We start from the raw sequence: 27,002 nt of genomic DNA, 5'->3' as shown, positions 1-27,002 counted from the left end.
TAAGGCTTTGGGGTGGGGAGGAGTTGAAGACTTGTCATGGGGAGAGTATTTGAAGACAGAGTGGGGAGGGGTTTTAAGACTTGGGATTGTGGGGGCTTGAGGACTTGGGTTTGTGAGGGTGGGAGAGGGATTGAGAACTTCTACTTCTTTAATGACCACAATTATTTCCTTGTTCTGCTGGGGTTGGCCAGGGGAAGCTTGGCCAAAGTCTTTTACGAACTCGCTGGTCAAGCTTTGACTAAGGCGAGGGCAGGAATTTGTCCATGGTGCCAGCGATAGCTCAGTTACTCTTTGTGAAGGTCAACGTGGGATCTTTACTCTCCACCGACTAATGCCAGCAGACAGGATGCCTGTTTGGGGGTTTATGACTTGAAATCACATTTTACATTGCGTACAATTTCTGTGCGTCGCTGCTCGTAAGCTGAATATTATTTATTGTTTTATGACACCTAATTTGTCCAACCTACATCTTTAGATTTTGAGAGTTTAACCAAAATCTTTTTTTTTCAGGCAATCTTCGGAAGCCTTCTTGGAAGTTCCTACTGCATCTGTGGATAATGAAGGCCTCTATGAATGTTTAGCCACGAGTTCCACGGGTGCGGGGAAAGCTCAAACATATTTGGACATTTCGGGTCAGTTCCACGATTTGAGCATCAAGGGTGTTAGGAAATATACATGTTCTTTGTGATGTCTACTTTTCTCTGGTTCTTCAATAAAATCATGTTTTCAATAATTGAGAAACTGCATTTCATTGAAAATTGCTCAATTCGTTTCTTTAATTGATAGGCAGAAGGATGGCTTAAGACGGAGTGTTTATTATATATTTTGCTGATTTTGGGCCTGGAGCACCCGAGACTTTCCTCTCAAATTCTCAAAGCCTAAAATCAATTTATTCAATATGTGCAATGCAATGTTGCTCTCTCTTGTTGGCCTGGGGTTTCTGTATCCCACCTCTTACTCCTCAATGTTGTGGAGGTTCCAGCTGTGAGAATGATTTCTCATTTGTTGGCTCAATTAAAGGTTTTGCTCCTTCTAGTCAGGTCAGGTCAGATTAGATCTGTGACTTGCTACAGGTATCATGTAAACCTGTACTAACCTGTTCCATGGTCGGGTTGTCAGTGACTAAACTGTCTCCCCCACCAGGTTTTTTGGTGAGGAGGCTGTTTGGATGTGGACACCCAGCAGGATTAAAAACAAAACCTGTCAAAGGGCGGAGGAGCTCCTTGTGAGCCAATGGCCATTCATACCTCGTGCACAACTGTGTCTGCGGACATCCTCCTGCAGTTGGGTTACTTCTTATTAGGAGGTTGGTGGCAGGATTTTCACTCCGGCCACCGTAAAACCCTTCATTCCACAAAACACAAAAACGCAAAGAAATCTGAAAACCCACTCCGTGGGAGTAGCTCCTGTGCAGCTTCCCTTCGCAGGGCAGCTCACCGGATTACGGGATTGGGGCAAAGCCTTCGGGACCCCCAATCTTTGATGATAGGAGGGAAACCACAGGGTAACATTCCTGGGTCAGAATACGGGAGAGTGTGTCAGAGTGGTGCTGAGGTGTCGTCCACCAGACGGCAGTCTCCTTGGGTTAACCTGAGGCGGGCACTTTGGGTGGGTGCCTGGAATGTCCTATCCCTAAAAGAGGATGATCACCTGTCTCTGTTATCAACTGAGCTCAAGCGTTTGGACATCGGTATTGCAGCACTCTCTGAGGTTCGGAGACCGGATTGCGGTGAGATCATGGTGGGTGGTTACACCTACTATTGGTCTGGTCTATCTGATGGTTACCATTCCCAATGAGTTGCTGTAGCTGTGTCCAACAAACTGATTCCACTGATAATTGAGGTAACACCGCTCAACGAGCATATTATGAGACCAAGGATTCGTCACTCCTTGGGTATCATTTCCCTGGTCTCTGTTTATGCTCCGACTGAGGCGAGTGATCTCACTGTGAAGGACGTATTCTACGCCACGCTTGAGTCTGTGGTTGATCAGTGCCCCGGACGAGATACACTTCTAGTCTTGGGGGATTTCAATGCATCGACTGGAACTGATAGGAATGGTTTTGAGACATGTGTTGGTCCCCATGGGTCAGGAACTATGAACCAGAATAGCACTAAGTTCCTTGACTTTGCAAGAAGTCATGGATTTAGGGTGGCCGGTTCATGGTTTCAGCGCCCACAAGCTCATCACTGGACTTGATATTCCAACGCTGGCGGTGTGGCAAAGGAGATTGAACATGTCCTCTGATGGTCGCTGGAGGATGATCCAGAACTGCAGTGTTTACCGGAGTGCTCAGTTCCTCAATACTGACCACCGACTTGTTGCAGCAACTCTGAAGTTTCACCTTAAATTCAGGAGAATGGTACCATCCCAGCCTCGGCTGGATGTTGGCAAGCTCAAGGATGAGAGGGTAGCTGAGGAATTTGCGAACAAGCTGAGTAGACATTTGGGGGGTCAAGGTGTTTTGGGAGGTCCTGAAGAGTTGTGGAGTGCCTTCAAGACCACCGTCCTTGATGTTGCCGGTTGATGTCTTGGAACTCACCGTAGGGCAAAGAAGAATTTTGTCTCTCAAGTGACACTGGATACCATTGACCAGAGTCACAGGGCCAGGCTGAATGGCATGGCTGAGCTGTTCAGGTTGCGGAGGCGTAAAACTGTACGTGCGCTAAGGGTGAACAAGGAGGCCTATGTGTGAGGAATCTGTAAGAGGGTAGAGCATCACCTGTGGTCAAGTGATTCTCGTCTTGCTTTCAGGGGAATTTGCGCATTGCGTTCATCCAAGCCCATCCCTCGGTGTACTGCAGTTAGAACAGAGGGTGGTAGGCTCTTGACAGAGGAGTCCGAAGTGAAGGCCCGCTGGGCCGGTTACTTTGAGCAGTTGTACCAGGCTGATCCACCAGCTGTCGAGTTGGACGTCAGGTGTGTTACAATCCCTGTTGCTGACCCTCCAATCAACTGTGGTCCACCTTCGCTTGTGGAAACACAGGCTACGGTGAAAGGGTTGAAATGGGGTAAAGCTCCAGGGATCTGTGGCATCCACGCTGAACTTCTCAAGGCTGGTAGAAATGCTGCACTCGTGTCATTGCACGCAGTTCTGTGCTCTGCCTGGAACACAGGCATCATCCCAACTGACTGGAAGAAGGGCCTTGTTGTCCCTCTCTGGAAAGGGAAGGGTGATCGCCAAGACTGCAACAACTACTGAGGGGTGACGCTGCTCTCAGTGCCGGGCAAGGTCTTTGCTCGGATAATTATTGATAGGGTTCGCCACCATCTGCTTGAGCACCAGCGTCCAGAGCAGTCAGGCTTTACACCAAAGAGGTCAACGATTGACCGTATCCTTGCACTTCGTGTCCTCACCGAATGCAGATCCGAGTTTGGGCAGGGGCTGCTCGCTGCCAACGTTGATTTCGGTTGAACGTTTGATGCAGTGAATCGGGATGTCCTCTGGAGGATTCTTGGTCTTCGTGGGGTGCCACCAAAACTGATCGATCTGATGTCTGAACTATACTCTCTAACTGAGAGTGCTGTAAGATGCGGTGGTACCATCTCTGACTTATTTCCAGTTGTTACTGAAGTTTGTCAGGGGTGTGTGCTGGCCCCCACACTTTTCAGCACTTGTTTGGACTGGATTCTAGGGAGGATGTCAGAGAGATCAAGCTGCAGTGCATCGTTTGGGAATGTCAAAATCTCTGATCTTGATTTCGCAGATGATGTAGTCATCTTTGCGGAGTCTTTAGATATCCTTTTGGGGGCCCTCGAGGTGCTGAATGAGGAGTCAGAGCCACTGGGATTATGCGTTTCCTGCGTAAAAACTAAGATCCAGGCTTTCAATGACATCTTGGATGCTGCTGTCCTGTCTGTGGCTGTTTGTGGTGGGCATGTTGAGGTCGTGGAGAGATTCACTTTCCTTGGCAGTGATATTCACGTCTCTGCTGGCTGTGAATCAGAGGTCCATAGACGTCTGGGTCAGGCCTGGGGAGTCATGGATTCACTGGATAATGGGGTGTGGTGCTGCCGGTACCTGTGCGGGAGGACGAATGTCCGAGTCTTCAGGTCCTTGGTGCTTGCAGTCTTGCTCTATGGATGCGAGACTTGGACTCTGACCAAGGATCTGAGATGGAGACTTAATTCCTTTGGTACGAGGTCTCTTCGGAGAATCCTTGGCTATCGCTGGTCGGACTTTGTGTCCAACGGGTGGTTGCTGAGAGAGACTCAAATGAGATTTGTTACCTGCATAGTCCGTGACTGTCAGCTGCGGCTGTATGGACATGTGGCTCATTTTTGTGACGCTGATCCCGCTCACCAGATTCTCTCAGCGAAGGATTCTCGTGAGTGGAGGAAGCCAATGGGCCGACCACATGCCTCGTGGTTGCAGCAGGTTGATCGGCATCTCAAGGAGTTGAGGGTGGGCCAGTCATCTGCCTGGGGGATGGCCAGACGGAGGCCCCTGGAGTACCGGCGGAAAGTGGATGCAGCGACGTGCTGCTCTGGTGCATGCTCCAATACCTGACCTGACCTCCTTCATTATTAAGGTCCTGAGGTAAACCACACACAGGTGAAAAAATGTGACTGTGGTTACTTTGGGCCCTGGGAGGACCTTTTTCTACTTTTTGATTCCGTATCTACTCAAGTAATTTATCACCAAGTTCACAATGTCGGTCTTCTACCACCTCTCATTTGGTTATGCACCTTCAAAAATCAACATGTTTCTGCACATTCATCCCGCGAGCCACTTCTTGCTTTCCTGTTCCTTTGTTTGCTTTTTAACCCAATATCATACACAAACGACCATGTGATTTTTGAAATGTACTCTCACTCACAATATCCAAAACATTATTTTTGCTTAAATAGCTCATCTGTACCACCCATGTTCATCCACGCACCTGGTCATTGTTATTAACTTTCTATTCTCAGTCGATTTGCTCTTCCAATAGACTTGGTATCTGCAAACAAGAAATGCATGTGGGTTTGAATGAATTTTTTTATGAATCGTACTCCAGGTTTGACAAGGAGATGAGGTGAAAGGATTCCGTTGAGTGCCACAGTTGGCAAAGAGAGTGCTGGATGTCAGTAAGCCATGTGTAGAGTCAGGCTTGGACACCATGGGCAGAGAGTTTGGATAGCAAGGCAGGATGCCAGACTGTATCAAAAGCATGATATATGTCCAGAGAGATGGCTCTGATCTCGTCTGACATTGAGGGCCTCCATCCATTGTTTGGTGAGTAGAAGCAGCATGTCCAAGGTAGAGTGACCAGGTCTGAAACCAAATTGGTGATCTGAGATGAGGTTATTGGAGAAAAGGAATGATTTCATATCAATTGCGATGATGGATTCCATGACCTTGCTGATGATTGGAAGTAAGTTGATAGTTCTGCAGTTAAGGGTATCAGTTTTTGCCCCTTTTTTAGTTTACCTGGAATTTACTTTCCAGATTAGGTATTGTTGCGGACCCAGGGTCACAGGGGTACTACGAGGGAGGGGATATCCATGGTTTCTCCCTGGACACACCCGGAATTGAGGCCGTCGCACACAAATACATCTGTGTCGCAGCGGGTTGCTAATCGACCGTGAACCCCAATAATTTAACCACGTGACCCAGTGTCCTCTGTCTGACCACCATTTAATTGGGAACACACGGTCACTTTATCGGGGAATCACACCCTCAATGCATACTTGCGTTAAACTTACCATATCAGGTATAGCCAAGTGGAGCTGCCAAGTTAGCACCGGCTAATAAGCAGATCTTTTGGGAATAACTTCCGGGCTAAGGTAATGTATGTATCATGCTGGACCAATGGAGAAAAAGACAAAAACGAGTTGGGTACATTTATAACAAAGCAGATTTATTATAACAAGGCCAGGAAAATCGTGTGGCATCGTAATGGGTTTAATCGAAAAGATGTACAGCAGGGAAAATCAAGGAATTTGTGGTTGTGACGAAATAAATGCAAATATTTATACAAGAAGACACAGTGCAGAGTTACACTGATAAACTTATGCAGTCTTGGCTTATGCTGCACATAACAAGTGCCATCACACACACACACACACACACACACACACACACACACACACACACACACACACACACACACACACACACACACACACACACACACACACAGAGACACACACACACACACACAATGAAAATTAGAGGTAGCCCAGAAAGAGAAGAGGTACTTGAGGTGTAGTGACCTCATGGTACCTGGTGCGGTCGACGGACCAGCACAGCCCAATCGCTTTGGAAGGGGGAGGAGGGAGGAAAACTGAGGGTATCTTTGGTGTGGAGGTGCAAATGCAGTGCAGCATGCCATGCAGCATGGTGTAAGAGGAAGCTGTGTGAGTTGCGAATCATGAATGCTCTTAGGTTGTGTAAATGAGATCTACATCCTCAGTAGATGAGATGGAGATGGGAGAAAAATTTCCTTGAGAGAAAGACTTAACGGAGATGTGTTAGAGGTCTGTAAATCAGAATACTTGCTGCTGAATGCAGCTGAAACCGAGCGTCGATGACCCGGGGGGGTCATGGCCCGTCCTGGCAATAGCTTGCTCTACCCCGCTCCCCTCGCTTGGCTGCTTCTCACTCTCCACTCGGTTGCACTGGCTCATGACGAGATTTCGTTGGATGGAGGAGAGATCTTGGATGACCGCCTCATTGTGCCGGGACGAAGGGGATATATATATATATATATATATATATATATATATATATATATATATATATATATATATATATATATATATATATATATATATATATATCGAGCTGAATTGCTACCTTTTATCGAGACTGAGCGAGGGAGGAGTCAAAAATTGGATCAAATGATCCTGCAGGCGTTCCTGAGCTCCACCTTTGGTGCATAGCAGTCACCCCGTACCGTATCCATGTCCTGCCAGGTTTCAGAATCGAAAATGGCTTCAGTTACCCCTGAGCTTGGCCATGCATCAGAGCTCCATAATTAACATTGGGCAAGGGTCTTTGGGAGTGCTCTCTGGCCCCAAATGCATGCTGGACCCCATTCCAGTGTGGCATTTGGGGAAACTCGGAGCTTTACACACATCCTCGAATGGCCTCCAGCGCATGCGTCCGCTTTGAGTTACACACTGAAACACCCCGATTCTTATTGTCCTTGTTCCTTCAGCATGCTCAGAGACTGTGGTGAGCATCCGAGGGGGTTAATAGCAGCGGTGATCCGGTTAATACGGCGGTGATCCGGAGTTGAGGGAAGCGTTGTGGCATTTGTGTTGAAGAGATTGGGGAAGGTGGTCATAGTTGTGGTGAAGAGGTGGGGCTAGGTGGTCGTAGATATGGTATTTGTGGCGAAGAGGTTGGGGTAGTTGGTCGTCGGTGATTGTGGGGATTTTTCGAACGCGATCGGAGTGGTTATGGTAACTGTTGTAGCATTGTGGTGAGCATAATAAGGGTCTGAGGTGAGGTGTCAGTTGAGTTCTGGCATTCAGTTTGAATGGAAAATGGCGCATGTGCACATACGCAAATGAGTTTCCATCGTGTCCGCTCGCACTCGTGGTATCATTACCTATCTGCATGTGTGCTTGCCTGGCTTGTGTATGAGATAAATGAAAGTAAAGAGATGAAATATATACAAGAGTAAAGGATTGAAGATCTAACTAAAAGCCCTACGCAACGCATTTTTCCCATTTACCCACAAGACATATGGAAAGGGCTGACTAAACAAAAACTAATGAGATTACTGTCTTCGGCTCACTCTATGTTCGGTGTGATTGCCTTTGAGGAGTGTCGGTTTTACAGAACCGCAACACTATTGCCATCGTGCACCATCCGTCCGTCCATCTCCTTTTTCGATTTCTCTGGCCAAATCTTCTGGGCCGATCTCGCTGAATTTTGGCAGCAACATTCCCCCCATGACTGATTCTTTTGCATACACTGTCGAGGCTCATATGAGAACCAACACACAGAAACGCCCAACAAGAGGAGCAGGAGACAAGAGGGGCGGGAGGAAAAAAACAGTGGGGAACAGAGACATGAGACCTGTGGAAGGGAGAGGGATGGGGTGGGGTCCACAGGGTAAACAAGATGGACACTACAGGGATGTTCAGGTCATTACACGACAGGGACTATCAGGAAGGAAAGTGGGGAATTTGAAGAAGGTGGGTTTGGGGTGGATTAGCGGGGGTAGAAAAGGTCATGGTTTTGGATGGGGGAAGATAAAAGATGGTCGTGAACAGCTGTTTTGAAAACCTGGAGGGAGAAGTAGGATTAAAGAAAGTAGGGAAGTTTGTTCCAAAGGTGGGAAAAAAGAGGAATGAAAACTTGAAAGTGAGCATTGATTCTTGATTTTGGCAGTTTTACCAGAAGGGGGTTGCTGGCAGACCTTGAGTGCCCAGCAGAAAGATAGGGGGGACATATCTCAGAGCAGGGGGGGGGCGAGGCCGGAGAGGAGATGATACAAGAAAGAAAGATGACTGACTTGCCTGCAGTGAGAGAGTGAGAGACCCAAAGACTCAGTCTCATCGTGGGAGATACCAATGATCCTCAATGCCTTGGTTTCCACAGTGTGAAGCCGAGAAAGGTGAGAGGCAGGAGCACCAGCCCATAGGGGAGAGCAGTAATCTATCAGGCTGCGGACGAAAGCTTTGTAAGTGGTCAGGAGCTCAGGTGGGCCGAGGAAGGACTTTGCACGACAGAGGATGCCCAGTCTGTGACTGGCTTTGGAGGCCAGCTTAGAAATGTGGCTTTCCCAGGAAAATCATGGCAGATAGTGAAACCCAGAAACTTGAATGAAAAGACTTCTTCAAGAGCATTGTTGAGGAAGTAGATGGAGGTTTTTCCAGATGATCCTTTCGGACAGACATAGTGAGAGTGTGAGATTTGTCAGGGTTGGAAGACATGTTCCACATGTTGCACCAGCTTGTGATTTTATCCAGATCTGCAGAGAGTGAAGAGGCTGCTGCTTGCCGATCTGAGGGATGACAAATGGTAAGGCAGAGGGTGGAGTCATCAGCAAAGAGATGAAGATAATTTTCCAGAGTCAGAGAGATCATTGATAAAAACCAGAAAAAGAACAGGGCTCAGAACATTGCCTTGAGGAACTCCAGCCTGGACAGGAAGAGGGGATGAGAGGCCATACATTGGCTGCGAGTCACGATTGGAGATGTCCTTATATACCATCAAAAGAGAGTTTGGTGAGCAGGGCAGGGTTCCAGACCATATAGAATGCATGCGATATGTCAAGGGAGAGGGCTCTGATTTCATGTCTGGCATTGAGTACCTCCATCCAATGTTGGGAGAGCAGAAGAAGCATATCCAGGGTAGAGTGACCTGGTCTTAATCCAAATTGATGATCGGACATCAAGCCATTGCAGAAGAGGATGGATTTAATGTCTGAGGCGATGATGGATTCCACAACCTTGCTGATGATTGGGAGAAGGCTGATTGGTCTGAAGTTGCAGGGGTCTGTTTATGCACTTTTCTTATGAAGAGCGGTAATGTTTGCTGATTTCCAAGCAGATGGCAGATGACCTTAAGCAAATGAGAGGGTGAATAGAACAGAGAGAGGTTGAGCACGAGCAACGGAGCAGGTTTTTAGGACACCTGGGCTGATGCCATCTGGACCGGTTGCAGAGTCTGAGTCGAGGTTTGACAGCAAACTCTCCACCTTGTCAGGAGAAAAGGACACAGACTCCTGGAACAGCTGGGTGCAACTGGTAAGTTGAGTACAGAAAGCGAGGAGTTTGGGACACAATATTGAGAAACAAACACAGAGTTTAGGCATTCAGCTTTTTCATGTATGCCTGGTGTTAGCTTAATGGTTAGGGAGGTGGGCTTTGGATCCGAGAGTCCTGAGTTCAAATCCCGCTCAGCTGTTGAATTAATACCAGGTGGGGTTAACTCGACCTGTCATCCGAGGTCGGCAAAATGAGTGCCAGCATGCTGGTATACTGTGTCGGAGTGGCGACGTGTCCAGGATTGTGCCCTATACCCAAGGAGACTGCTTAAGTAGCACCAACGCTCTGCATGGAGTATGGTCCCAATCTCCTCCTCCTTTTTCATGTGCAGTGTCAGCTGTGCAGCCATTTGAGGTAAGATAAGGGAGGGGATGGAGGGGGAACATACACCAGAAACAGATTTGATTAGATGCCACCTGGATTTGGAGGAGGGGGACAGGTTTGAGAGTTCAGACTTGAGATTTGAAAAATGTTGTTTTCCGGCCCTCCTGAAAGTATACACACACTTGTTATGAGCTTTGTGGAAGGAACTGAGATTGCCTTCAGTTTCATTGGCCTGCCATGAAGTTAGGGCAAGTTGTTTCAAGACAACTGCCTCACCACGAGCATCAGTTTTCCATGGGCGGGAGGAAGGATCAGACAACTGAAGACAAGATGGGATAAATTTGTGCATGAGAGAAAAAGAGAGGGAAAGAGCAAGTTTCTATGAAAGAATTCCCAGGACGAGTTGATGTCAGAGGAAGTAGAGATAAGAAGGGAGACCAGTCTGGAAGTTTGATGACTGCTTCAAGTCCCTGCCAGTTGGCCTGAATGAAATGCCAGACTCGACGGTGCTGAGGTGGTTCTGTAATAACGGCCAAAGAATGTTTACTTTGACAAGCATGTGGTCAGATGAACTGATTGGAATGGAGGAAGAACAGTAGATATTTTCTGAGAAATCGGTCAAAATCAGGTCCATAAGGGAAGGAGAGATATTAGTATAGCATGTAAGGTATAAGTATAGCATATAAGGTACTCTCCAACACATGTAAGGTATAGAGCACAAAGGTATAGCACATTGGTTGAGATCCGGGTCAGGAAGTTGACAGATTATGTCAGTCCCAATGAGTCACAGAAGTCTTTTGCTGAAGTGCCCATAGGTTACAAAGGTACCCACACCCAGCCAACTGGCATGATAACAGTTGAAGTCACCACATATGAGGAAGAGAGAGTTGAGATGAGAGGATAGAAGTTGATCCATGTTTTCAGAGAGTGAGATGTAAATGGAGTCATCACTGTTTGGTGGATGGTACAACACACATATAAACATGAGGTGGCAGTGGAGGGGAAGCCATAGCCAGAGGTATTCCTGGGGGTGTGGGGGAGGGAGGGCAGTGCATGGTGAATGAGGAATAGAGTCTTTGACGAAGAGAGCAACTCCTCCACCAGGACGAGACTCAGGTCTGTCATTCCGGAGAAGGGAGTAACCAGGGAGAGATACTAGGGAGTCGGAGATGTCTTGAAGGAGGAAAGTTTCTGTTAAGCAGATTATGTCTGGTTTAGCAGTGGCAATCTGTATGGATAGATCTGTCAGGCTTGAGCAAAGGCCCTGGATGTTTGAGGTCCACACTGTTAAGGAAGAGGGAGGGGAGTAGGTTTTGGGTGCAGGGGAGGGCAGGGGAGGGGGAGGTGAGGAGAGTTATTGAAAGAGTGTGGGGGATTGCAGAAGAGCTTGCGGAGAGGGCCTGATGAGGAGGATTAAAAGGCTCGGTGGTGATGGGTCTTGAAGATGCAGTGGGGAGTAATAAGAGAGGGGGCAGTGGGCAGTTGAAGATTGGAGGAAGTGGAGTGATGAGGTGGAAGAGAGAGGGTGAGGGAAGGAGCAGCTTTGTAGATGTGTGGGGGGGGGTTTTTTGAAGGGGGAGGGTGGGAAAGATTGGTGGGAGTAGGGTGAGAGGGGTGAGTTGAGGGAGAATGGTGAGGGAGGGAGAGTTGAGGGAGAATGGTGAGGGAGGGAGAGTTGAGGGAGAAGGGTGAGGGGGGAGAGTTTTGGGAGAAGGGTGAGGGGGAGAGTTTAGGGAGAAGTGTGAGGGGAGAGTTTAGGGAGAAGGGTGAGGGGGGAGAGTTTAGGGAGAAGGGTGAGGGGGAGAGTTTAGGGAGAAGGGTGAGGGGGAGAGTTTAGGGAGAAGGGTGAGGGGAGAGTTTAGGGAGAAGGGTGAGGGGGAGAGTTTAGGGAGAAGGGTGAGGGGGGAGAGTTTAGGGAGAAGGGTGAGGGGGAGTATTTGAAAAAGGTGAGGAGGAAGAATGTGAAGGTTGTTGGCTTGGTGTTGGCTTTGTGGTTAGGGTGCTGGCTTGGGATCCTTGGGCCCTGAGTTCTAGCCCCATTGCCCACTGAATTAACACCAGGGAGTTGACTCAGCCTGTCATCCTTCTGAGGTCGGCGAAATGAGTACCAATGTCACAGCAAAAAGGCTGCACACGAAGGGAAGGGGTATTGACAGATTTATTAAATCTGGTTTGGTGTGGCGCAGGCATGATGGGCTGAACGGTCCCCTCCTGCACCTTAATTCCTTGTAAATCCTTGTAAGGTTGCGTTGCGAGGGATAGGTGAGAGGGAAGCTTTGAGAGGGAGGGTAGACGATGAGAGCAGGAACGACCAAGGTGTAGGAGGACGATGGGAGAGGTGGGGAGAGGGGAAGAATGAGAATTGATCGAGGTATGTTGAAGAAGCTGGTGGGCAGGTGGAGGTAAAGATTTGAGGGGTTGGGAAGAGGGGGAGGTGTGCTGAGAGGAAGGAAGGGGCATGTTTGTGGTGATGAGTGTACTGATTGAGAGTATTCAGTTAGAATGGAGCCCACAGATGTTAGAACAACACACTTTGGGATAACAGAGGAGGAGCTGACACTGAATCAGAAGACAGTGAAGAGGTGCCAAGAGTGGAGGTAGAGTGAGGTGCAAGATGGGAGGAGTAAGGAGATGGGATAACAGGTGAGGGGTTAGGAGGAGGTAGATTTAAGGAGGTGGCGTATATTGGCACTGAAGTTGGGAAAAAAGGACGATTGATGGAACATTGTTTCAGAGCAACTGCCTCACCACAGCATTCAGTGTACCATGGGCAGGAATAGGGGTAGGGTAATTGAAGGTGAGATGGGATGAATCTGTGCATGAGAGAGAGAGCAGGTTTCTGTGAAAGAATTCCCAGACTGAGTTAACATTAGGGGCAATAGATAATGGAAAACCAGTCCGGAAGAGAGATGGCTGCTGTCAGTCCCTGCGAATCTACCTGGGTGAACTACCAGACTTGCCAGAATTGAGGCAGTTCTCTGAAATTGCCATAGAGATGTTAACTTTCACAAGCACATGATCACATGAACCAAATAAAGCAGAGGAAGAGCAGGAGACATTTGCAGGAATGTTAGTTATCATCAACTCCAGAAGGGAGGATTTGCCATTGGGATAAATCCGGGTTGGAAAGTTCACAGTTTGAGTCTGTCCCATGTAGTCCCAGAAGTCCTTTGCTGAAGTACCATGGCTGATGAGAGAGGTACCAACACCCAGCCAAGTTGCACGGTGATGATTGAAATCGCCATATATGAGTAAGAGAGAGTTGGGATGAGTGTTTAAAAGTTGGTCCATGTTCACTGAGAGAGATGTAAATGAAGTTGTCGCGACTGGGAGGATGGTACAACACACAGATAGATGAACAAGAGGTGGGAGCGGTCGGGAGGTTGCAGCCACAGGTACTCCTGGGGAATGGGAGGTGTAAGATCAGTACAGAGACAGTGGGAAATGGAGCTATTGATGTAAAGTGCAACTCCACCACTGGGACGTCATTCGGGCCTATCAAATCAGAGGAAACAACAACAGAAGAGAGACAGTAAGGAGTCAACAATGTCCTGTGGGAGTAAAGATTCTGTTAAACAGATGATATCCGGTTTATTAGCAGTAGTATGAATTGAGAGATATGTCTGGTTGGAGCGAAGGCCCCATATGTTTGAGGTCCACACAGTTATAGATAGTGGGGGAGGAGGCGTTGGGATGGTGCAAGATGAAGGGGAGGCTTTGGTGGGGGGGAGGTGGGGTGAGGGGGAATGTTTTAGTGTGTGGCATGTGGATGAAGGTCTGAAAGTGTGGGGTGTGGTGGAAGGTTTTAGAGTGTTGGGTGCGGAGAAGGTTTGTGTGCGTGAGGGATGCAGGGGATGGATTGAGTGTGTGGGATGCAGGCGGAAGGTTTGAGAGGTCTGGTAGTTGCTTTCTTCATCCTCTCTTTATCGTTTCACTTTTTTATTTCAATTTGTTTTTGTTCTGCCTCTCTCACTGGGCCTACTTTCTTGTAATCCTCAGAACCACCACCAATCATCTCTCGTCCAAAAAGCATCACTGTGCTGCAGGGTGCTCAGGCCCTCCTTGACTGCACCGTCATCAGTAGCTCTCCATATAACCTATCGTGGGTCAAGGCCGTGGATATCCAAAGAGAACCAAGTAGATGGAATTGGCCTTCTGAACTCGACACTCGTGCACAAATTCTCACAAATCTATCTCTGCAGATCACTGGGGTGCGGCTCACAGATGCTGGACACTATGTATGCATTGCTATGAATGAAGGAGGCGCTTCGAGAGCGTCATTGTGGCTACACGTTGTTGGTGAGTGATTGGTACGTCTGAGATTCTTAGATGGCTGTGTATGCGTACCATATTGTGTATTGTTCATAGTTGTACAGGGTGATTTTTTTAATTTAATTTAATTTTTATTCAAGTTCGTTAAATAATTCCCATGCATTAAAAACTATATCGGTTAGGAACCTAATAGTTTGCGTAAATGTTGCCTGATGTTACAGAAAGACGTGACATTTATCCACACAATTGATCACCTTAAATGAAGTGCTGAAAGTGTCCACCACTATGTTGCAGGCACAAATTAATTATTCGCAGCATGCTCTCCAACACAAAGTGTCGCATTTCTTGGGAAATATTGCTGATTGTATCATTGATTATTGCTTTTAATTCACCAAGAGTGTGTGGATTTGTAGCATACACTATACCCTTCAAATACCCCCACAAAAATAAATCTGGTGATGTACGATCTGGAGATCTAAGTGGCCATCATGACTTGGACACTACATGGTCACCAAAGAGTAGCCTAAGTTTGTTCATACTGTATCGCGAAATGTGACTCGTGGCACCATCTTGCAGAAACCATCCTTGGTTGATTTCCTGTTCTGTAAGGTGCCCAAGAAACTGATGGAATATGTTGATGTAATGTTCTGAGTTTACCGTTTCTGAGAAGAAAATTGGGCCAATAATTCTTTGCCGACTTACAGCACACCAGACACCAATTCTCGTGGAATGCAATGGCCTTTCCTGCATTGGCATTGCTCAAGGTTGTTCACTTCACCATAAACAAATGCTTTGTGAATTTACATGCCCAGAAAGATAAAACCATGCTTCCTCTGTCAAAAAAAACCAAAAATAACCTCATAACATCCAAAGCATTGTCTTGTTCTATTACCACCCTCTGGAGCCACTCACAATAGGCGACACGTTTCTCTTTATCTGGCTCCAGTAACTGATGCACTGCATGAATTTTGTAGGGATAAAGTTTGAGTGTCTTGACCGCCTTCCTTGCACTGGAATATGAACAGTGAACTTGTTGTGCCTAGTGTCTCAGAGATTTCTTCGGTTCGCTTCCATTCTTTCCCACACTCCATTCACTTTCTCTGGTGTAAACAACCCTTGATCGGCGTGTGCGCTTATTAACATTCATGCAGCCTGTTTCTCTGAACTGCTTCACCAGTTTCCATATCACTGACTTTGAAAGTTTTGTGTGACCACCAAAGGGACTTTTAAATGCAATTTGACATTCCCTAAAGGATGCAATCTTGAAGTAATGTTCAACGAGAAACAAGTGTTCTTCCACAGTGAGCGCCATGGCGTGACTGAGTGAAAACCGTTAAATGTCACTGCTGGGTCACGTGATAAATCACGTGATAACTCTCAAGATCATGTTACGTCTCTCTGTAACATTAGGCTGCATTTACGCAAAATATTATGTTCCTAACAGATTTAGTTTTTAATGTGTGGGAATTATTTAGGGTTCTCAAATAAAACAATCGCCCTGTATTATTTACAACATTTCAAAGGTTTTATGTAATATGACAATCAAAGGTATAGCACAGACAATTTACAATTCCAAGTGTTATGCTTTATGTAATATTTGTATGAACACTCTGAGATTCAAAAACTCTACATATAAAATGGCTCCACCCAGATTTACTTGGCTTTGCTCGGGGCTACCCAGCTCCACTCGGATTTGCTTGGCTCCACACGGTTCAATTCAACGTTACTCAGCTCTACTCAGAATTCCTTCACTTTGAATGGCTCAAATTGGGTTCACCGCTTCACTTGAGCTTATTTGGCATTTCATATTTTGCTTGGATTTACTCGGATTTGTTCGTCTCTCCTCTGTTTTCCTCGGGTTTACTTAGATTTACAAAGCTGTATTCGGGTTTTACTTGACTCACTTGCATTTAACTCAGCTCTTCTTGGTCTGGGTTTATTCTGCTCTATTCAGTTTTGCTCAGTGGCACCCAGATTTGTTCAAAATCAGTGCTTGAAGAAATAAGACCACCATGTGCATTAGAAGTGCTGATACTAAAACAGAAACTGTCATAATTTGGGCACTTCATTCATGCATCCAGAAAACAAAAGTCTTTATAAATCAACCATGCTGAGTATGGTTGAGGGTAGAAGAGGAAAAGGTAGACCTTGTTTGTGATGGATGGATGGGGTAAAGGCTGCAACCAAGCCGCCTCTGTCAGAGCTTCGGGAAGCAGTGCAGGATAGGGATGTTTGGAGAAATCTGATCACAAATGTCACCAGAAGTCGGCCATGACTTGATGGAACTGGATAACTCGATGAAGAACCTTAGGTGACATTAACTCGGCTACGGACTTCAGAAACTAGACATCGATATATAAAGAGCTTTCAAGAATGATGCCGATAAAACAGAGTACAAGAATGAGTACGGTACGTACATTCAAAAACAGTGGTTTGAGCTTGAAGAACACAGAAGGTATGGTAATATGATAGATCTGCTCGAAAATGTTTAAGAAAAAAAAATGTCAGAGAAAATTGACTGCAAAGTGTGTGTGATTAATGTTTCTGTGAATGGACAGATTCGAACAAAGGGTCCAGAAATCTTGGACATGTGGAAAAGTTATGTGAGGGTTTGTATCCCCTGAAAGAAACCAAGGATGATGCAAATTAATTACCACCTGTGAACCCACATGAGAGGGAATCTGAGACAGTATCATGTTGTTAGAAGCCATACAAGCAGTTGAGAAACTAGAGATGAATAAATCACCATGTGGACAATAATCCTGCGGAGTTGATAATGAATGTCGATGAAATGAGATTTTGAATGATGCTTTGGCTTTGTAATTTCATCTCGCAAACTTGAATACGGCCACAAGACTGAAAGAGATCAATATTCGATCCTCTGCTGAAGAAAGATGGTATGAGAGAATGTTCAAGCTGCAGAAACATTGCTCTCATCCCTTATCAAGCAAGAATTTCTTGTAGATCATGAGTTATAGACTGAAGCCAGACTTGGAAAAAAAGAATCGCCAAGAGAGCAGGTGGGTTTTGTCAGGGGAAAAAGGAACGAGCAATAAAAGTGCAAATGTTTGACACTTCATAGAGTAGGTTGACAAATGATTTTACTCCTTTAAAAAAAGACATCGATTATGCCAAAACATTTGTGTCCATCACAAAGTGTTTGTTAAGGGCCCTGTCACACCTTGACGTTTTAGCCAGCGTATGGCAAGGTCTCAAAATGTATGTAAAATGCTGGCGTACACTGAACTATTGATCTTTTTTTAAAGTTTTGTGCGTATAATAACGTGTTGGAGGTATGCATAACGTATTAGTAATGTACACAGAACGTTTCAATCACATATAGATAACTTATACCAACGAATGCTGAGCGTGTTGTCGGCGTTCACAACCTATGCCCAACGATAGTCTAACTTATGCATAGTGCACAGCAGCGTATCGCCGACGATCACGTGGTGTAGGCTATTAAAAGGCTGCGGCTCGACGATTCAAATCATAACCGCACTAGACATCGAAGTGTGAAGCCGCTGTCACACCTTGACATTTTAGCCAGCGTATGCCGACGTATGAAAAATTTGCTGAACCAAGCTGGTTCGGGTTATGGGTTATGTTATATACGTTATGTATATATGTTATGGGTTGCGTAGAATACTTTATGGGTAAGTTTTGTATACGTTAAGAGTACGTTGGCATATGTCGTAGTACGCTGGCATACGTCGTCATACGCCGAGTACGTCGATAAATTTTCAGCATGTTGAAAATTTCTCGACATACTCGGCATATGACACACGTTCCGCATAGGCTGGCATAAGTTGTAGGCACGTTACGCGATCGTTGACACACGTTACTTGTACGTTACTCATAAGTCGAAATGCATCAAGGTAATGGTTAGCGTCAGTGTTCCAGACTCCCTGTTTTTTTTGTTTGTTTTTTTTTCCTTCGGTATGACGGTGATGTTGACACTTCAATTTCTAGTGCGGTTATGATTTAAATTGTTGAGCGGCAGCCTATTAATTATATTATATTATATATAGGGTGAGAATGGGAGGTGTAAGATCATAACTGTATTATTTGTTATCCGAGATCATAACGAGAGTTGTTATCCACTCACCCTAACAAATCGGTGAAGACTGAAAAGGTGATACTCAGTGGTTTGAGATTGTGCAAGTAGTCCACCAGAGATGTATCCTATTGCCGACTCTGTTTCAAATGCACCTGAAATACGTAATGAGAAGGTCATTGGATGATTAGATTGATGGGTTGACAAATTGTAGTTTCACATTGATCAATCTTGAGGACACTGACAATATTACATCATTCACTAATAATACAACTGAAATGCTATCTTTGCAATGTTAAACACAAATTTTAACTGATGGGCTTTGTATCATTATTGATTCGACAAAGCTGATGATTATTGGTGAGAGAAAGTACAGACAGTTGCAATCTTAGATAGAAAAGCGACTGAGACGGTTTCTATGTTTAATGACTGTGGTGCTCTCATAACAAATATTTATGGCTGTAGTGATGCAATTGATGACTGTTGCTAGCAAAATATCAATGACGGCACTTAAAAGGTTTTGTGCTGACAAGGGCATTACCAAGAAAGAAAAGATTTGGTACAAGTATTATTAATGTCGTACTTGTGCTCGTGGCAGATGGACATTGAGTAAAGCTGATAGGAAACATTTTACATTTGAGATGTGGTGCTGGAATAGAATTTTGTAATAGCTGTGGTCTGCTCCGGTTCCACGGATCGTGTCAAAGTGAACGCAACCGCTAGCTAAGGCCACAGCCATGAGCAAGTTTCTGGACCTGTTTGTCATGTCACAATACTCGTTGGGACCGTGTAATTAACTGAGTGACGCGCCTTCCTAACGGCCTTCCTAATCTTGCCGAACAACCATAGTGTGAGCGCTCTGAGCCAGATTGAGCCGGCTTGTCTAATGACAATGAGATCACTATAATGAGCAGAATCCAACCTCGAGACCAGGTACATTTGTGTAACAAGTAAATGGCACAGAGTAAGGATTACATGAAGTAACTAGAGGGGGAGCACTCGGTAGAGTGCGAAACCTCCTCCGCCAATACTGCTGGGTGACTCAAGTGAACCTGATATCCTATTCATTCAATTTGACGTCAACAGTGCTCACAGAGTTATAGTTTGCAACTTTCCCCTTTACTTTTAACTTTTACATACTCAATTCATTTGTCATAACTAGATTCCTTGAGACAGAAATTGATTTTACATGGGTATATCCACTTGAAGTTCCAAAATCAGCCGCAATTATAATTTTGGCATGTTTTTTTTTTTTGTTGGAAATCACATAACATGAAGAAATGCAAAAAAAAAGAAATCTAAATTTTGTTGAAAAAAAAGTTGCAAAATTTTTTTTTCTCCAACAATTTTATTTTGGGAAGCGGGGTTGGAAATCACTTAAAACATGTAGAAATGCAAAAAAAAAAATTCAAATATTTTTTCAAATTGGCTGCCATCGCGGCCATATTGGATTTTGGATCAAGTCCAAAATGTAATGGCATGATCCTTGGACCAGACCTAACCCCCCCACCAAGTTTCGTCGAAATCCGTCAAGGAGTTTTTCTGTAATACTGTTCACAAACAAACAAACAAACAAACAAACAAGCAGTCAAAGACTGGTACTTACGAAATCATCAACTTGACCTCTGACCTTGTCTAATAAAAGCTGTCTCCAGAGAAGGTAGCGACGCAAACCAGAAGTTTCTACGATGATTATGTACCAAACCATCAAAAATCGAATGTTTTGGATGTTTGACTTCACTGTGACCTTGACCTTTGACCGATTTTGACCAAAATCTAATCTGTGCTAGCCACCACCCTCCTGAATCACGGGGTGTAATTTGACATTGGTAGCTTCTTCCGGTCTCGAGTTATCATTTTTTGGATGTTTGACCTCACTGTGACCTTGACCTTTGACCAATTTTGACCAAAATCTAATCTGTGCTAGCCATCACCCTCCTGAATCACGTGGTGTAATTTGACATTGGTAGCTTCTTCCGTTCTCGAGTTATCGTGCCTACAAACAAACAAACAAACAAACAAGCAGTCATAGACTGGTACTTACGAAATCGTCAACTTGACCTCTGACCTTGTCAAATAAAAGCTGTCTCTTGAGAAGGTAGCGACACAAACCAGAAGTTTCTACGATGATTCTGTACCAAACCATCAAAAATCGAATGTTTTGGATGTTTGACCTCACTGTGACCTTGACCTTTGACCGATTTTGACCCAAATCTAATCAGCGCTAGCCACCACCCTCCTGAATCACGTGGTGTAATTTTACATTGGAAGCTTCTTCTGTTCTCGAGTTATCATTTTTTGGATGTTTGACCTCACTGTGACCTTGACCTTTGACAGATTTTGACCAAAATCTAATCAGCACTCGCCATCAGCCTCCTGAATCACGTGGTGTAATTTGACATTGGTAGCTTCTTCCGGTCTCGAGTTATCTGTACCAAACCATCAGAAATCGAATATTTGACCTCAGCGTGACCTTGACCTTTGACCGATTTTGACCAAAATCTAATCAGCACAGGCCATCACCCTCCTGAATCACGTGGTGTAATTTGACATTGGTAGCTTCTTCCGTTCTCAAGTTATCGTGCCTACAAACAAACAAACAAACAAACTAACAAACAAACAGAAACGGAAGGCATCAATATACTTACGAAATCTTTAGATTTCGTAAGTAATAAGCAGTCATGGACTGGTACTTACGAAATCGTCAACTTGACCTCTGACCTTGTCTATTAAAGGCTGTCTCGAGAGAAGGAAGCGACGCAAACCAGAAGTTTCTCCGATGATTCTGTACCAAACCATCAAAAATCGAATGTTTTGGATGTTTGACCTCACTGTGACCTTGAGCTTTGACCGATTTTGACCAAAATCTAATCAGCGCTAGCCATCACGCTCCTGAATCACGTGGTGTAATTTGACATTGGTAGCTTCTTCCGTTCTCGAGTTATCTGTACCAAACCATCAAAAATCGAATGTTTTGGATGTTTGACCTCACTGTGACCTTGACCTTTGACCGTATATGACCAAAATCAAATCAGCACTCGCCATCACCCTCCTGAATCACGTGGTGTAATTTGACATTGGTAGCTTCTTCCGTTCTCGAGTTATCGTGCCTACAAACAAACAAGCAGTCATCGACTGGTACTTACGAAATCGTCAACTTGACCTCTGACCTTGTCTAATTAAACTTTCTCGAGAGAACGTAGCGACGAAAACCAGAAGTTTCTACGATGATTCTGTACCAAACCATCAAAAATCGAATGTTTTGGATGTTTGACCTCACTGTGACCTTGACCTTTGACCGATTTTAACCAAAATATAATCAGCGCTAGCCACCAACCTCCTGAATCACTTGGTGTAATTTGACATTGGTAGCTTCTTCCGTTCTCGAGTTATAATTTTTGGGATGTTTGACCTCACTGTGACCTTGACCTTTGACCGATTTTGACCAAAATCTAATCAGCATTAGCCATCACCCTCCTGAATCACGTGGTGTAATTTGACATTCGTTGCTTCTTCCGTTCTCGAGTTATCTGTACCAAACCATCAAAAATCGAATATTTGACCTCACTGTGACGTTGACCTTTGTCCGATTTTGACCAAAATATAATCAGCACGAGCCATCACCCTCCTAAATCACGTGGTGTAATTTGACATTGGTAGCTTCTTCTGTTCTCGAGTTATTGTGCCTACAAACAAACAAACAAACAAACACACAAACAAGCAGTCATAGACTGGTACTTACGAAATTGTCAACTTGACCTCTGACCTTGTCTAATAAAAGCTGTCTCTGGAGAAGGTAGCGAGGCAAACCAGAAGTTTCTACGATGTTTCTGTACCAAACCATCAAAAATCGAATGTTTTGGATGTTTGACCTCACTGTGACCTTGACCTTTGACCGATTTTGACCCAAATCTAATCAGCGCTAGCCACCACCCTCCTGAATCACGTGGTGTAATTTGACATTGGTAGCTTCTTCCATTCTCGAGTTATCATTTTTTGGATGTTTGACCTCACTGTGACCTTGACCTTTGACCGATTTTGACCACAATCTAATCAGAACTAGCCATCACCCTCGTGAATCACGTGGTATAATTACCTTCGCATTCTGCGAAAGGTTATGTTTTGGTCGGCGTGTATTTATTTATTTATTTATTTATTTATTTATTTATTTATTTATTTATTTGTAATCTTGTGATTCGTATAACTCAAAAAGTATTAAACCGAATTGCATGAAATTTGGTGGGATGATTGGTTATTAGCCAGGAAGCATTCGATTATATTTTGGGATCGTTCGGGTCAAAGGTCAAGGTCAAGGTCACGAAAAGGTCAAAATCGTCTTTTTACGATAACACGGTCAATTTTTATTCAATTCGCATGCAACTAATGCCAAAATGTTCAGAATTCAACGCCTCATCTTGTGATATGCAATATGACACAATGACGCCCATACTCTTGTTACCGGTTAGGGGTCAAAGGTCAGGGGGGTCACGACCTTGAAAAATATGCGGTTTTTGTCATAACGCGGTCAATTCTTGTCCGCTTTACAGGAACCCAGCACCAAAATGTTCAGAATTTAATGCCCAATCTTTGACACAATGACGTCATAACACATGTCACCGGTTGGGGTAAAATGTCGGGGGGGGGGGTCACGCCCTTGAAAAATATATGGTTTTCAGCATAACTCAGTCAATTCTTATTCGATTTGCATGAAACCAGCATCAAACGAGATTACCTTCTCTTGTTGAAACGTTGTATTCACCGAGCTTGCGAGTGAAGACTCGCCAAAACGACGTGAGTTGATTGTTGTTTAGTCCGTAGCCCCCGAAAGTCGGGGGGGTCATTACATTATAGATATGTGGTTTGTGTCATAAGACCATTCATATGAAACCAGTTCCCCACACTCATACCAAGAACAAAAAAAGTAGTGGCGGCGAAGGTATGCGCTCTATGAGTGCCCGTTCTAGTTTGACATTGGTCGCTTCTTCTGTTCTCGAGTTATCTGTACCAAACCATCAAAAATCGAATATTTGACCTCACTGTGACCTTGACCTTTGACCAATTTTGACCAAAATCTAATCAGCACTAACCATTACCCTCCTGAATCACGTGGTGCAATTTGATATTGGTAGCTTCTTCCGTTCTCGAGTTATCGTGGCTACAAACAAACAAACAAACAGAAACGGAAGTCATCAATATACTTACGAAATCTTTAGATTTCGCAAGTAACAAACAAACAAACAAACACACAAACAAACAAACAGAAACAGAAATCATCAATTTACTTACGAAATCTTTAGATTTCGTAAGTAACAAGCAGTCATAGACTGGTACTTACGAAATCGTCAACTTGACCTCTGACCTTGTCTAATAAAAGCTGTCTCTCGAGAAGGTCGCGACGCAAACCAGAAGTTTCGACGATGATTCTGTTCCAAACCATCATAAATCGAATGTTTGACCTCACTGTGACCTTGACCTTTGACAGATTTTGACCAAAATCTAATCAGCGCTAGCCATCACCCTCCTGAATCACTTGGTCTAATTTGACATTGGTTGCTTCTTCGGTTCTCGAGTTATCATTTTTTGGATGTTTGACCTCACTGTGACCTTGAGCTTTGACCGATTTTGACCAAAATCTAATCAGCGCTAGCCATCACCCTCCTGAATCACGTGGTGTAATTTGACATTGGTAGCTTCTTCCGTTCTCGAGTTATCTGTACCAAATCCATCAAAAATCGAATATTTGACCTCACTGTGACCTTGACCTTTGACCGATTTTGACCAAAATCAAATCAGCACGAGCCTTCACCCTCCTGAATCACGTGATGTAATTTGACATTGGTAGCTCCTTCCGTTCTCGAGTTATCGTGCCTACAAACAAACAAACAAACACACAAGCAAACAAACACACAAACAAGCGGTCATAGACTGGTACTTATGAAATCGTCAACTTGACCTCTGACCTTGTCTAATAAAAGCTGTCTCGAGAGAAGGTAGTGACGCAAACCAGAAGTTTATACGATGAATCTGTACCAAACCATCAAAAATCGTAACGTCGACCGAAGCAAAAATCTCCATTTCTCCACGCAATTATTTTATATTATTTTGTCAGTCACAAAGCCGTAATATTCGGCCATCCACCAACAATCTTTACATAATCCGACGGCTCAGCGAGTCAGGCAAGCGACGATAACCTTTATTGGGATAAAAAATGACTTTTAAACACCATCTTTATCGAAAACTCCGTCAGCGCGCACAAGGAAAACGATACGTGAGTCAACGACGCGTCTGCTCGAGCGCACTGCATCACGTGACGACCCGTGACGCGCGAGTGAAATATTTTTATACAATCTTAAAACGTCTCCAAAACATCCGATTTTTACCAGAATTTCGACAACCGAGTTTTTAAGCGTCCTGAGCGATCGCAAAAACCAAAGACAAAATTAAAATTGAAGTTAAAACGAACTCGTAACGTCGAGCGAAGCAAAAATACGTCATCAATATACTTACGAAATCTTTAGATTTATCTAAATCTAAATCTAGATTTTATTTATCTAGATTTATCTAAATCTAAATTTATCTAAATCTTTAGATTTCGTAAGTAACAAACAAACAAACAAACAGAAAGGGATGAAAACAGTAACCTCCATCCATCTTCGATGGCGGAGGTAAACTCGAGAGTTCATAGAACACGATAGCCCGCACAGTGTTTAGGTACATACAGGAGGGCCTTGCAGCACGTTACGTTCTACAAAATCCCCGTGAATCGCAAATCTGCAAACTTAGGGGGTAATGGGGGAAATAGGGTGAGGGACTTCAGCTTTAAAATTTGTCGAAACTGTCCCCTTAGTTAACATGTTTGTGCGTTGTTTTTGTGCGATTTCTTTTCATGAATAAACAAATTACTTTGAACATAAAATAATGTGTTGTTATTAATTTATTATTATTCCTTATGCAGCCAGAGTCTGCTGGTTGCATCATTGCTGGGAGCGCAGCTGTGCCACTGATGCAGTGCCTTGTTTCCAATAAACTGGTACTCATTTCGCCAACCTCGGAAGGAACATAAAATATAGTTTATTTTCTTGAGTTATTAAGATCATAAAACTTACCTTTAATAATTAATGATGATAAGCTTGATTCAATAATGCGATGGCAATGATGATGGTGACGATAAAGATGAGTTAATGGAGATGATGATGTTGGAGGGTTTGAGAGGGTTATTGTGTTCACAGCCCATGTTAATTAATGAGGTGAATAAATCCCCATTAACATTGTATCGGCATCGTACATAGCCATATTCCCAGGCTCTTCTTCACTCGATATGTACACTCCCACATGTCATGCCCCCTCATGCTCTCCATATCAATATATTGCATGGTTTTTGGAAGTATGATGAAGGTGTTTTGGGTATACAGTCTTCAAGTATATAATTTAATTTAAATAAAGAAATAAGAGGTTTAAAGGCATATAAATAAATAAATTCCAGGTTTTACCACCGTTTTCTCCAGTGGCTATTACATCATCCGATCAAACACATTACATGAGTTCTTCTTGCCGGTTGTATCTGCCCATTATGTTTGTTCCTGTTTGGTCCATTCTTTCTTTTTGGAATAATTTTCAATCTTGTTTGGTTGCCAGGCAAGCAGACAGAGTAAAAACATTATCTCACTCCTCTCTGCACATGTGCAATTGGGACAAATTCAGAGCCAATGTACAGTAAAACGGCAGACTTGTGTTTTTATTCATCTTCTGATTCGTGTTCAAAATATAACATTTGGTTGAAATAGGCTGTTCCTCGATCATAAACTGATAAGACGGATGGATGGACGGACAGACCTGAACCAATTGCTTAGCCCCACTTTTCACTTCGCACGTGCGGGGTAATAACAACCAGAATGGAATAAACAAACATTAATAAATCACTAAATAAACCCCTTTACTTTACCCCTTACCAAGCTCGGACAAACCAAACATCGCATATTTCTTTACAGTTCTTATATTGGGTCCCGTTTATCCACTCGACAATAACACAGCACAAGATACAGCACAAATTAGAGAGTTCATAGAACACAATAACCCGTGCAGTGTTACTTCAATTTCAATTACATAATGATTTTAATGATGGTTTTAAAAAACATCCGAAAGTTTAGTGCAATTAAAGTAGCCCAGAAGCAATCCTGAACAGTACTCTTATGCTCTCACCCTATTCGACCTTTATTTAAATTGAACTACTGCAAAACTGGAGGTTCTTGGAAGTATTATGAAGGTGATTTGTATTATACAGTGTTCAAATATATAATTCCATTTAAATAAAGGTTTAAAAGGGTGTAACCAAAATAATTCCGGGTTCTACCACCATTTTGTCCAGCATCGATTACACCACCTTATCTCATACATTACATTACAGTATTTGTGCCTGTTGTATGTGTCCATGAAAACACCATTAAAAACAGTAAGTTTCCTGTTTGGAATGATATTTCAATCTTGTTTGGTTGCCAGACAGAGTAAAAATATTATCTCCCTCCTCTCTGCACATGTGCGATTGGGACAAATTCAGAGCCAATATACAGTAAAACGGCAAACTTGTCTTTCTCTTCATGTTCTGATTTGTGTTCAAAATATAATATTCTATATAAATACA

At 44.0% G+C, this 27,002-nt stretch overlaps 1 protein-coding gene across 7 annotated transcripts in view; it reads left to right on the top strand.

Moving 5' to 3' along the window:
* HMCN1 (hemicentin 1) overlaps positions 1 to 27,002 on the top strand; it is a 531,017-nt gene that overhangs the window by 140,669 nt on the left and 363,346 nt on the right. For all 7 annotated transcript variants that reach the window (XR_015058458.1, XM_085882362.1, XM_085882361.1 and 4 more), the window contains exons 10-11: positions 511 to 632; positions 14,035 to 14,334. Coding sequence is in view for 6 of the 7 variants with exons in the window: in XM_085882362.1 (XP_085738488.1) it covers positions 511 to 632; positions 14,035 to 14,334 (422 nt within the window). In the remaining variant the exon portion in view is untranslated. The remainder of the gene's footprint in view (positions 1 to 510; positions 633 to 14,034; positions 14,335 to 27,002) is intronic.

Source organism: Eptatretus burgeri, chromosome 5 (genome assembly GCF_056783735.1).
Source record: "Eptatretus burgeri isolate ZD-2024b chromosome 5, Ebu_testis_v1, whole genome shotgun sequence".
Classification (NCBI taxonomy): Eukaryota; Metazoa; Chordata; class Myxini; order Myxiniformes; family Myxinidae; genus Eptatretus; species Eptatretus burgeri.
The sequence above is the reverse complement of the archived record's forward strand: the minus strand, read 5'-3'. Positions and strand labels throughout refer to the sequence as shown.